General features: G+C 45.7%; 1 protein-coding gene across 2 annotated transcripts in view; it reads left to right on the top strand.

The window, feature by feature from the left end:
• SH3PXD2A (SH3 and PX domains 2A) overlaps nt 1-13,803 on the top strand; it is a 232,485-nt gene that overhangs the window by 48,752 nt on the left and 169,930 nt on the right. For both annotated transcript variants that reach the window (XM_077748467.1, XM_077748468.1), the window contains exon 2: nt 6,053-6,133. In XM_077748467.1, coding sequence (XP_077604593.1) covers nt 6,053-6,133 — 81 coding nt within the window. The remainder of the gene's footprint in view (nt 1-6,052; nt 6,134-13,803) is intronic.

Here is a 13,803-nt window from a genome sequence, read left to right as displayed (position 1 = left end):
GAGAAAAGCTGGATGAAGTTGCTGATCGACAGCAAGGCCTCCAAGATACCGACCATCTGCCTGAAATGGCCAGAAATGGGGGAAACAGAATCCATGGATTTTTTTTTTTTTTTTTTAATCCAGAAGGAAGGGAAACTCCACCCGGGAAACATAACCCCAAGTAAAGTGTATGGAAGCAGGATGTTTAATTGCAAACCTTTCTTGAGAACCAGCTGCTGGGTAATGTTATCTCGTCTGCTCATGTGGTAGAGGAGAGTTTATCTGGGCCCCTGACGCAGGCCTGGTAAACAGAGCCGGCTCTCCCAGATGACCTCTGCCCTGTCCCCCTTCCCCTCCACCTGCTTTTTCTCTGGGGTTTATCTCTAGGGTTTCCAGTGCAGCTAGAGCCAGCTCAGGGAGGCTTAAGAAACTCTCATGTGGGGGTGAGGGTGGGGGAGGGGGGTGTATGGGTTGGGTTGGAATTTTGCATATCCATTGCTCATCTGGAATGATAATCTAAGAGATTCAAGGTTTGGAAGAAAGCAGATGAGCCTTTGAAAGAGGCTGCCCAGATGAAAGAAAGTGGTCTGGAGACTGTCCTCGGATCTCTGCGTTTATATTTCCAAGGAAGTCTCTGACCATTTCCCTAAGTCAGGATTTAGAGCATTTGTCCAGGAACGAGGCTTGGGACCTCTGGTAAACCCTAAAAGTTTGGGAGGACCTGGGGTGGGGGCTCATTTCCACACCCCTGCACCCGAGTCACCCAGTGCTCGCTCAGAGCATGGGAAGTGGGAGGCAAGACCTTAGCAGGAGCAATCCTTTGCCCAACAAGGAGAGAAATGTGTTTTGAGGGGAAGCACAGCTGGGTTGCAGCCTGGTGGCTGTGGCTGGCAAGGGTCATGTAGCAACTTCTGCCACCCTGAGCTCTTGCTTTTTCTCCAGGGGCTTGTCTTTGGTGTGGGTTCAGGTCAAGGGTTAGACAGAGATGGCTCCCTGTGAAGGGAAAGGTCTTTTGCAAGGGGTGGGGAAGCTTGGGGGGAGTGTGCTCCCATGTGCTGGTTAGCCCTGGCCTGGGAGGTCTGGGCTCCTGTCCCAGCTCTGGCACTACAGGTTGAGCACACCTGCCACAGGAACCAGTCTAGTGGGTCAGGCCAAGCGGCCCCAAAGCGTTTGCCCATTGAGTAGAAGAAGAACCTGAGGGCCCGAGAGGCTGGGCTGAGGTCTCACAGCCAATAAAGAAGATCCTGAGAGTGAAACCCAGGTGTGGGTGACTCCAGTGTGTGTGCCTCTTCCTCGGCAAATCACCATCCTGGGTCTGAGTTTTCTCCGCTGCAGAAAGAGAGGCCTCCCAGCTGCCAGAGGCTGTGAGCCTATAATTAATTCTTCTTGGGCGGTGAAGGGAAGCCCCTAATTACTGGAGAGGATGGAGCATGGGTCATGTTAAGCCCCAGTTAAGCCCTTCCTCCAGGCCCCGCTTGGTTGGCTGGGGAGAAAGGCTGTTGTCTAATGGCCTGTAGGCTCTCTCCTGGGAGGGCACCACCACTTGGGGCCTCCTTACCGTGCCTCTGCCCAGGCAGAGGTCAGGAAGTCAGCACCTGCCACATAGGGCATCTGCTCCCTGCCTGGGACCTGTGGGAAGGGAGATGTAGCTGGCAGGACTTGGGGGTCAAGGAGCTGGAAGTCGGCAGGGGGGATGGGGTGGGTTATAGCCCCAGTGAAATCCCCAGAGCATCTGGCCACAGTCAGTGAAGCCAGTAGTATATGAGAGTTTCCTCTGCATTCGTCTGGTTTTGTAGCATTCCTAACCACTGACTTCTGTCTGAGCCCTAAGTTCTGTCTCTTTTTGGTTTCAGGCTCTCAGAACTGACATGACTTCCCTATGATCCTCTAGGCTTATCCACTATGCATGGGGTCCACAGACTATTCAGGCCACTCAGAGATTTATTAAGAAAGATGTCATTCAGTCCTGATTAAGTAGTTTGATTTAAATATCCACCCTCCTAGGGCGCCTGGGTGGCTCATTGAATTGAGTGTCTGACTTCAGCTCAAGTCATGATCTCACAGTTCATGCATTCAAGCCCCATGTTGGGCTCTGCATTGACACTGCGGAGCCTGCTTTGGATACTCTGTTTCCCCCCTTCCTTTCTGTCCCCTCTTCAAAAATAAGTAAACATTAAAAAAAATCCACACTCTCCTGAATTTGCATATAGGAAGATAGCCCAGTGTGATAAAGAGCATGGTGATTGGACTCAGCTGGACCTGAGTCAAATCCTTTGCTTTGTATTGTACTAGCTGTGTGACCTTGGGCAAGTTATGTTGCTTCTCTGAACCTTGGCTTCCTCCTGTACAAACTGGAGATAACAGGGGTAACTGGGTGGCTCAGTCAGTTGAGCATCTGACTTTGGCTCAGGTCATGATCTCACAGTCCATGGGTTTGAGCCTCATGTCGGGCTCTGAGGTCAGCTCAGAGCCTGGAGCCTGCTTCAGATCCTGTGTCTCCTCTCTCTCTGCCCCTCACCCACTCACTCTCTGTCTCTGTCTCTCAAAATAAAATAAAGACACACAAAAAAATTAAAACTGGAGATAACAATGGTAGCTACCTCATAGTTTAAATGAGCTAATGCATATCAACGGTTTATGCAATGCTGGCCTGAAGGAACCATTTATTGTATGAGAGGTATGTTATATGATATAAAGCAAAGTACAACCCTATCTATTATAATAATAAATAATAGCTTATTTTGGGTTTGTGAAGATAGGAATGGCCTTTCACTTTGTTCTTATCAGGATCACATAAAACGTGTCATAAATATCCCCTTGTCATGGGGGCAGCACTCACTCTTTGCTTTGCTTTCTGGCCCTCTGCTCAGTTTCATTTCAGAATGAACACTGCTCTTAACAAGTCTACCTCAGTGACAGAGCTCAGTGCAGGGGAGAAGGGGTTGAGGATTCAGGGCTCATTGGTTTTGATGTTAACTGAGTACCAGACATAAAGCCCCATATCCTTGTGTGCAAAACCCTTGCCATGGACCAAACATTTGTGTTTCCCCAAATTTGTGTGTTGAAGCCCTAATCCCCACAGTATGATATTTGAGACGGGGCCTTTGGGAGATGATAAGGTTTAGATGAGGACGTGAAGATGGAACCCCAGGGGTGTATTAGGGCCCTTGTAAGAAGAGAAGGAGACTAGAGCCTCCTCTCTCCACCACGTGAGGATACAGCAACAAATTGACCATGTGCAAGTCAAGAAGTGGGTCTCACCAGGAACCTTGATCTTGGACTTCCAGCTTCCAGAACTGTGAGAAATAAGTTTAAGCCTCTCAGTTCATGGTGTTTTCTTACAGCAGCCCAAACAGACTAAGACAGCCCTGCTCCAGGCAGCTGGTGAATCCATCTACCCTGATGCCAAGGGATCTAAATGCTATTTCTCTTTGCTAACATTCTTTCCATCTCACAGTGGCTGAGACCCCAGGCATCTTTGGCCATTTTGTTCTCACTAGAGGAGTCCCCTCAGACCTACTGAATCAGAATCACTAGACAGGTGCCCAGAATCTGAGTTTTTATGAAGCTTGCCAGGAGATTCTGATGGGTGCCCTGGCAAGGGAACCACAGCTCTGGACACAGCTGCTCAGTGTCCTCTGAGGGAAGAAGCAAGGTAGGGGTCCCACTGTGTCTCTGTGCTGTTCCTTAACCCAAGAGAGGTCATAGCAGGCACTAGAGGGGAAGTTTGGCAGAATAGTCCTGAAGGGGTGAAGGCCTTTGGCAGCAGCCTTGGAGGGTCGAACTGAGCATTGGGAAGTGGGAGAGACATTAGGAATAGGGTCCTGAAATGCTTTCATTTCAGACAAGTTTAAAAATCCTACATGTTCTGACATCTCTCTTGCAAATCTGCCTCCCATCCAGGGGGCTAGTTTGATTGTTCAGTGCAGCAAAATGTTTTCTGAGCACCCGCTCTGCTCTGTGCCTGGCCCTGAGCTAAGACATAGGGATACTGGGATGAATTGCACATCTCTGAATTGCTTATGGTTGCCTGAAGTGCTTTTCAGGGTGAGTTCTGAGGATCAACTACAGCACAAGTGGTTTGTTAAAAAATGTAGGAGCCAGGAGACAAAATCAAACATGAAGTATTGGGACCTCCTCAAGATAAAAAGCTTCTGCAGAGCAAAGGAAAGAATCAGCAAAACTAAAAGGCAACCTACAGAATGGGAGAAGGTATTTGCAAATGACATATTGGATTAAGGGCTAGTATCCAAAATCTATAAAGAACTTATCAAATTCAACACCCCAAAAATAAATAATCCAGTGAAGAAATGGGCAGAAGCTCTGAACAAACATTTCTCCAAAGAAGGCATCCAGATGACCAACAGACACATGGAAAAATGCTCAACATCATTTATAGTCCGAGAAATACAAATCAAAACCACAGTGAGATAACACCTCACACCTGTCAGAATGGCTAAAATTGACTCAGGAAACAAAAGATGTTGGCAAGGATGTGGAGAAAGGGAAACCCTTTTGCACTGCTGGTAGGAATGCAAACTGGTGCAGCCACTCCGGAAAATGGTGCAGAGGTTCCTCAAAAAGTTAAAAATAGAACTACCCTATGACTCAGTAATTGTACTACTAGGTATTTATCCAAAGGATACAGGAGAGCTGATTCTAAGGGGCACATGCATCCCAGTGTTTATAGCAGCACTATCAACAATAGCCAAATTATGGAAAGAGCCCAAATGTCCATTGACTGATGAGTGGATAAAGAAGATGTGATATATACATATATGATGGAATATTACTCAGTGATCAAAAAGAATGAAATCATGGGGCACCTGAGTGGCTCAGTCGGTTGAGCATCTGACTTCGGCTCAGGTCATGATCTCACGGTTCATGGCTTTGAACCCTGCGTCAGGCTCTGTGCTGAATGCTTACTCAGAACCTGGAGCCTGTTTCGGATTCTGTCTCCTTCTCTCTCTGCCCCTCCCCCGCTCATGCTCTGTCTTACTCTGTCTCTCAAAAATAAATAAATGTAAAAAAAATTTTTTTTTAAAAGAATGAAATCTTGCCATTTGCAACAACGTGGATGGAACTAGAGTGTATCATGCTAAGCGAAATAAGTCAGTCAGAGAAAGACAAATATCATATGATTTCATTCATATGTGGAATTTAAGAAACAGAACAGATGTATATAGGGGAAGGGACAGAAAAATAAAATAAGATAAAAAGAGAGGGAGGCAAACTATAAAAGACTCTCAATGATAACGAATAAACTGAGGGTTGCTGGAGGGGAGGTGGCTGGGAGGATGGGCTAAATGAGTGATGGGCATTAAGGCTGTCATTTGTTGGGATGAGCACTGGGTGTTATATGTAAGTGATGAGTCACTAAATTCTACTGAAACCATTATTGCCCTATATGTTAACTAACTTGAATTTAAATAAAATCTTGGGGGAAAAAAGTATAGGTGCCCAGTTTTACCAAATGTACCACTCAATTGGTGGGAGAGAGAAGGTGGTATATGGGAACTCTCTGTACTTTCTGCTCATTTTGCTGTGAACTTAAAACTGCTCTATAAAAAATAAAGCCTTAAAAAAAGGATGCTTGAGCCATGAAACCCCTGGTCTACTTATGCAGAATTTCAGAGAGTGGGGCCCCAGCACTGCTATTTGAGAAGGTCTCTTGTAGAATCTGATTCACTGTAAAGTTTGAGAACCAGTAGACATTTTTGACATCCCCAATTTTGTATTTGTTGTATAAAATACATACAAATGAAAGGAAGGAAATTCAAACCTCTCATAACCCTACTCTCCTAAGATAATCATCCTTAGCAGTTTATTGGATATCTTTCTAGGTGAGTAAGTGAGTGAGTATTTGTGTGTGTGTGTGTGTGTGTGTGTGTGTGTGTATTTAAATGAATGTGTAGCATCTGTGTGGTACCTGACAGTGCACTGGGCCCTGGGGACAGAGAAGAGAAGAATGGTCCTGGCCATGATGTACCCACAGTCGTGTTAAATGATGCCTGGTACAGCTTGAAGCTCAGCCTTAGTCACCCACTCGCTTGTTCTTACTTTTTCCCGACAGGTATACATCATCAATGTGACCTGGTCCGACTCCACGTCCCAGACCATCTACCGGAGGTATAGCAAGTTCTTTGACCTGCAGGTGAGTTGGTCTGAGTTCAGATGGTACCCAATTCCACCCACCGTGGCCTGAGTCTCTGGTGGGCTGGCCTCTGTCATGTCCTTCCTTATCTGGAGAACCCCTATCAGAGCTCTCAGGGTCACAGTAGGGGGACAAATGAGGGAACCTTGCCTGTCTAGCTGGGCTTGGCTCAGTCTTGAATGTTGCAGGCAGACACAGGGCTTTGTTGGCTTCCCCTGATGGTCTTAACAGTGAAGCTTTGTCACCCTCCTTGGCCTGAGGGTTAGGAAACCAGGGTGGAGAGGTGGGAGGATGGCCGTGGGTGCTATGTGCATGAGCAGACATGTATCTGTAAACATCCAGGGTGAGATGCAAGCCACCACATCATTGCAGGCAAAGAAAAGCAAACACACGGGATAGACAGAAACAGAAAATAAGCAGTTTCTTGAACTACAGACACAAACTGGGCACACCTTTGTGTCTGGCTAGCCGAATAAGGCTCTTGCTGCCCTGTTTGTACATGTGTATGATGTGTGTGACTCTCTAATATATGCAGTCACGTCCATGCAGGGGGCTGGTACTCTGGATGCCACAGCTCCACTGCAGACACCTCCCTTGATGCTAACTAATTTGGTTAGGTCCATTTGGATTACAGATGATAGTTTTACACTCCTACTGGCTCAGACAAAAAGGAGAGATTCCAAGGGTATACCATGGAAAGTTGTGTAGTTGGCCAAATGGTGGAAAGCGGGGTGAGGCAGTGGGCTCCAAGAACATCTGAAATCACAGCTGCTCTCTCTCTGTCTGCTCTCTGCTTCTCTCTGGGCACTGTCCTCAGATTCCTGAGGAACTGGGCTGTCAACAGCTCCTGAATTTCATATCTTGTAGTTCCCAACACCAGAGAGAATGTCTCTGACTGACTGTTTCAAGTTGAAAAATCCCAGGGAAGACTTGGATTGGCCTGATTTTGGTCATGTGCCCTCTCTTGGACCAATCAGAGTGACCTGGAGTAGAGGGTCATGTAGCACAGATAAGACCACTAGGGGCTCTATGCCTCTGTATCAGAGTCACGCACAAGACAAAGCAGAATCAGTGTGAGTTGGACAGCAACCCTTCCAATAGCAGGAAGGGAAAACCGAGAGGTTCTGGATTCTTACGTAGGGCTATAAGCCTGGTGTAGACCAATAAAAAGAGAAAGAAAAGATACCTACTTCTCGCCCTCACAACCAAGGTCCACTGCTTCATTCGCAGGCTTTGGTGGTGAGTCACCTTGGAGAAGCCAAGCCTACGTGTTTCCCCTTAAGTACCTGACTTTATCCCATTGTCCTTATCACTCTACCAATGAGATGAGTCAAAGGTGAGCCAGCTTCCTGTATTACAGTAAATCCTTTCTTAATTCAAAAATATGGGATGGAAAGCCTCTCCCTACTTTCCTACCTCTTCTTCTCCTCACCTCCCCCATTGCTGTCCAGTCTCTTTGGGTCCTCCTGGTATAAACTGGTGGGATTTCCTGATACTCCATCAATGGGTGTAGTGTGCTGGACAGGAAATGATAAGTTAGTTGGGGAAAGGGAACCCTGAAAGGACTCATTGATGAGCCAGAGGGAGTCTGAGAGTCAGCGGAAACTCTCAAATCAGAGCTTTTCTTTCCCTACCCTTCTGTTCTGTTGCCCCATCCCCTCCCTAGTTAGAGAACCTCACAAGAAAGGAATGCTACTCCCCCTACTTCTACCTTGCCTGGAGGGCTTATTTCCTGTGTGTCGGGGAGGGGACCCACAGCACAGAGCAGCTTGTGCAATGCTCTGACTCTAGACATGAGTTTGGCCAGGCCTGTCCATGTGGGTCATCACTACCCTGTAAATACAGTTTGGAAAGGGTTCTTTGGACTTTTACCTTTGGGCCAAGCATAACATCTTTGTGAACCCATTTTACAGAACTCATGACATGATGACTTTTAGTGGCGTTCATTTTAGAAAGCCTTTCTTATTTATCAGGGTCGCTGATTTTAATATGGCGACTCCTGTAGAGGAAGAACAAATGGCAATGCTAACTCCGTCTCTGGTCACTGGTGCCCTTGTAACTGGGCTTTCTAGTGAGAGAGTGGCTTCAAGCTTAGGCACTGGGCACGCATTGCCTAGGACTGGTTACTGGCTCCACCACCTTGTAGTTCTGGAAATGTTCCTCAACTTCTCTAGGTTCTGTTTTCCCATCTGTGGAATGAAGATTTGGATAGTACCCACCCATTAGGGTTGTTGTGAGGCTTAAATGAGTGAATCTATTCAAGATCCTTGGGAATGGACAATCTCAGGCAGACACCAGGGCAAGCAGCCCTGAGTGGGAGGCAGGCGGGGGGACACAGGAGGCGAAGGACTTATGCTTGGAGGAGAGACAGTGTCTCTTTGATGTGACCTGTAGCATTAATGAGGAGTCCTCTGGTGGAGCCTGGGGGAGCTGGCTCATTCATGACATTGTAGGCAAGAGTTCACAGATAACCCGGTAACTGCCCATTCTACACTTACCTGAAGCCTTAGGACGATACAGGGCTGGTCATTTATCTCCACATTCCCCTCTCTCCCCAACACCACCCAAATGCCTTACTTACAAGCTATCTGCTACCTTTGAGGCCCTGGAGTAGGGTCACCAGATAAAATATGAAATGTCCAGTTAATTTTGAATTTCAAATGAACTTTTTTTCACTATAAGTGTGTCCCAAATATTGCATGGGATATACTTAAACTAAAACAGAGATTCATTGTTTATCTGAAATTCACATGTTATTGCATGTCCTATATTTTCACTTGCTTAATCCAGCAGCTTTACCATGACTGAGAGTGGTGAGGACGGAATAAAGGTGAATAAGCCAGGATGGCTCAGGGTAAGAGTGGACAGGCCCGTGCTACATCCTCTAACATATTTGCACTTCTGCAGGACGGAAGTGGCACAGGCTGTTAAATGCTAAGTTGGGAAGAACAAGGTCCCTTCCTTCCAGAAGTCTGGTGGGGAAGGCAGACTTTTAGGCAGTGAAGTCTACTGGAGATGAAATAAATACTAGATTGAGGGACAAGCAACATGTTATGGATGGAGAGAAAGGAAAGAACACTTCTCTTGGGAGGAGGGAACAAAGCCTATATGGTTTGACTGGGACAGCAGCCTCAAGTCATATAGCCCCACAGCCCCTCAACACTTTGGGGATATTTGGTTGTTTTTGAGAATTATAGTTACTGGGGTAATGTATGTCCCTAATTTGCTTGTTAATTTGTTTATTCACTAATGCTTGTGTGCCTGCTTCCTATCCATCCATCCATTGTCTGTCTATCCATCTATCCATCCGTCCAATCTAAATGCCTATCTTCTCTGTCCCAGGTAGTATGTTGGGCTCTGGGGATTTATTGATGAACAAAAGCAGACCTGGTTACTGCTTAATTTATGGAACTTATCCTTTAGTGAGATAAGATGGGTTTTAGTATTTATAAAACTATATATGTTTGCCCTCAAGTACCTGACTTTATCCCATTGTCCTCACCACGCTACCAATGAGATGAGTCAAAGGTGACTCATATATTGTATATATTATACATATAACATTATATATATACATATATATACACATACATATATATAAAATGTTATACCATTTTAATTGCCACAAAGAAATGTACCATAGAGATACTACAGGGAAACCTTATACTCTGGGATCAAAGCAGGCATCCTTGGAGAAGTAAGTGGTATCTGACAGATCAAGGAGTTATTTTATCTTATTTTTGTGATCAGAGATTTTTTTCTGCTTCTAATGAAAGCAAAAGACTGTCTCCCCAGACAAAGGCATGAATGTACATATGTAATTCTAATGACCTTTTTTGGCCATTCATACTCCCCTGATATCCTTCCAGGATAAGACCCTCTACTCTGCCCCAAACCCTCTCCTCTCCTCTCCTCATATCTTCTGCCTTCAGCCTTCAGGCCCAGTGCTTCTGCCCCCTCCACACGCCAGGGACTGTGTACTGAATGTGACCCGTCTTCCTGCCCACTGGGAAGCACTGGGTATGGAGCCTTTACACCTGTGCTGTTCACTGTGGTAGCCACTAGCCACGTGTGGCTATTTAAATTTACATTTAAATTAATTAAAAAGTTTGAAATTAAGTTTAATTAAGAATTTTTTTAGTATTTATTTATTTTTGAGAGAGAGAGACAGGGCACAAGCAAGGGAGGGGCAGAGAGAGAGGGAGACACAGAACCCGAAGCAGGTTCTGTCAGCAGAGCCTGACATGGGGCTTGAACTTAACTGTGAGATCATGACCTCAGCCAAGGTCGGATACTCAACTGACTGAGCTACCCAGGCACCCCTGGTATAATTAATTTTTAAGAATCAAATTATTGGTCATACTTGCTGTATTCTTTTTTTTATATAAAGTTTATTTAATTTTGAGAGAGAGAGAGAGAGAGCAAGCATGCATGTGTGAGAGGGCAAAGGGCAGAGAGAGAGAGAGAGAGAATGAAAATGAATCTCAAGTAGGCTCCCTGTGTGAGCACAGAGCCCACCCTGTGAGATCACGACCTGAGCCAAAATCAAGAGTTGCACGCTTAACCAACTGAGCCACCCATGCGCCCCATACTTGCTATATTCTAGGTGCTGAATAGCCACAGTGGCTAGTGGCTACATACATATTGAGCAGATACACATGTCTATCATGACAGAAGTGTCTTTTGGACTGTGCTGTCTTAGACCATCTGGGACACACAACAGGCTTGATTGGGCTTTCTGCCTACCCCAGAGGGCTCTGCCACCCTCCCAGCTCCTCCTCAGTTGCCATCTAAAATCTTTAGGGCCCCAGTAGGAAGAAGGAGACTATGTTCTACCATGATTTGCCCCATCAATAGAGCAATTCAATTCAACAGCTATTCCAAACACTTCTTCTGGAAACCACGTCAGTTGCTAGAGAGGGCTTCTAAGGGCATTTCAGATGTTAAGTTGGGAGTAGGGAGAAGAGAGGCTCTTGGTGTCCAAGTAGAAATTGATTTCCTCTAAAAATAATCCACCTCTCAGCCTATCTGACCAGGAAAGGGACCTGTCCCAGAGGGAGCTGTCTGGGACAAGGCGTGATGTTGAGGCCTGTTGGCTATAAAGGGTTTGGGTTACTTGGAGGTACAGCTAAGGGGAGAAGGAGGACGGTAAAGGGCCACAGATGCTCTTAAGTTGCCTTCTCATTGGCACTGGACCACATTTCCAGACTGGGTAAATTTCCTTGCACAACTCCTTCACTGTTAAGTATCCCCCGCACCGAGGAAGGACCGGAAGGCCCTCTGAAGCCCCGGCTCCACCGAAGGTTGTTTCACAATCTGATCTACAAGGCGGTGGGCAATAGTAATTGCTCTGCAAACATTGGCTCCGTGCTGCTGCTGGCCCTTTAGTCTGAACTCCGGCCAGTGTGTGCAGAGGGTCAATATTTGATGAGAGCCAGGAGAGGCCCTTAGGCTTCCCCCATACTGCTTGGAAGATGGAGGTAAGAAGATTGTTTAGGTATGCTCATTTGCTCTAGTGGATTTAATGTGTTCTGAAGAGCTTTAATCTCTCTTCCTTATTCATCTCTCTAGATGAACATTAGCCCACCTACCCCACCCAGGATCACACTCACTTTCTCGCTTTCAAATAGCAGGCTGATGTTGAGCGAACAAAACTGTAATCCCCCAATCATTTATTCCTGGCCTTGGAACGTGTGTGTATGTGGGGGGAGGGGGGTTGGGGGCATGTTCTGAAGTCCTTTGTGGTGCATTATGGGATCACTGCATTTTTAGAAAGAGAATTCTATTCCAGGTCCCTCACTTTGCAGGTAAACATCTGTGTTCATCTTTCTATTTATTAGAGTTATAGTTTGGTTTAGTTTTTGTCCAGTTCAGCTTAGTTTAGTGTAGCTTATAGTTTTGCTTTAGTTTGGTTTGATGTTCAGAGCAGGCCTCAGCTGAGGTCAAACTAAGGTGGTCCTGATATGTGCCAGGAACCAACCTGAGAATAGGAAAGGACAGGGAGGAAGTGTCTTTCTTGCAGGCTCTGTCTTTTAATCATCAAGGCAAGCTCTGTCTTTGAAGTCACTGACCCTACAGTAAAGGCAAGGGGGCCCAGGCCTGGGGAGATAACATGCCAAGTTCTAAGAACAGTTTCGTTCCAAGGATTATAGAGCTCCAGTGCCTGGCATGGCAGTACAAGTTCCAGCCGTGTGGTGAGCGGTAGGTCATTGTGACTGCTCACACACCCTGGACAGAGGAGAACATTGGCCATGACTGATGTCAGTCCCCAGGCTCAGGAAGGCACAGAGAGCCTCACATTGTTTCCCATGTGTGACTATGGGAAACATGGGGACCATCCACAGGGGTTGCTAAGTAAACTGTGATATTCTCATACCACTTAGTACAATAGTCAAAACAAATGAGATTGATCTCAAGTCCATGGATGGATCTTCAAGAAATGTTAATGAATGACCACTGCAGATTTCAAACAGTGTAGTATGATAGCAATTATGCAAAAACAGCCTGTGCCTTTTGCAGGTACATATACAGCATAAGTATATAAATATTTTTAAATATCTGGAAAGATGCACTCTAAGTTGGTAATAAAGTTATCTCTGGAAGAGAGTTGGGGACATCAATGAGAAGAAGATCTTGGTCAAAGGGGAAACTTACCCTTATTTGTAAAGTTTTACTTTTTTTAAAAAAAGGAGAGTACATTCATGTATTATTTACAATGTTAATATTTAATAATTATAAAGATACCTATGGGAGGATGTGGGAAAAGTGGGAGGTCTAAAATAAAATATGTCTCTCATGGTCATTATAGTATAATGGGATAGAAAACACACAGGTTAAAAAAAATAGACATTAAGAGCATATCTACCAAGAGAAAGAAAATGACAATAGTTATTAAAATCACATTATGTCATATTTCCTGGACCATCATTCTAAATGGGTTCTGGTTAGAACCCATTACCCCAAACCCCAGGGACCGGTCCATATTATCTTATCAAACCGGAATCTTGTATCCAAACATTGCTCAAAGCACACGAACTGTGTATTGAGGTAAGAAGCACTGGGGCGTGGTCCTCGTGCCATGACCAAACACACCAAGGGCTGCGTGGTTGCGGGTGCAAGGATTATGGGCAGGTACTCCAGGGGCAGGGTGACTGGGGTTCAAGACCAGCTCCAGCCCTCATTAACAGTATATAACATTTGGTGAGTTCTTTAACCTCTGCACCTTGGTTTTCTCATCTGGATCTCATCTGGGTATAATGGGGATAACAAAAATCCCAGCCTCATGGGTTAATACTAAGAATGAAATGAAACATTCCATGTAAAGAACCCCCATAGACTAGTGGCCGGCATTGAGACTCTGGGTAGAGAAGCGGAAAGCTCTCTAGGTAGGCCCTCAGAGACATAACTCCAAGAGAAAATAGCTGGAGATGCCGCTTTGCCTGCAGGCAGATGTCTCTTCCTGTGCCCCACTGATGCAGGCTTTGCTCTCACCATGCGGGCACAGAAGAGCCAGGTGGCAGTGTTAAGAGTTTCCTAGATAAGGCTTTTCACCTCCAAAGAGTGATTACCAACACACTTTCCCTCCCAGTAACACTAAGGAGAACAAGTCATTATTGGTCGCTGTTTATCCTTGCTCTTGGAAGGAGGCATCTTTTGGAGTCTGATGGAGC

The sequence above is a fragment of the Crocuta crocuta genome, unplaced genomic scaffold, assembly GCF_008692635.1.
Source record: "Crocuta crocuta isolate KB4526 unplaced genomic scaffold, BGI_CrCroc_1.0 scaffold619, whole genome shotgun sequence".
NCBI lineage: Eukaryota > Metazoa > Chordata > Mammalia > Carnivora > Hyaenidae > Crocuta > Crocuta crocuta.
Note: the sequence above shows the minus strand (reverse complement) of the source record. Positions and strands in the feature narration are given on the sequence as shown.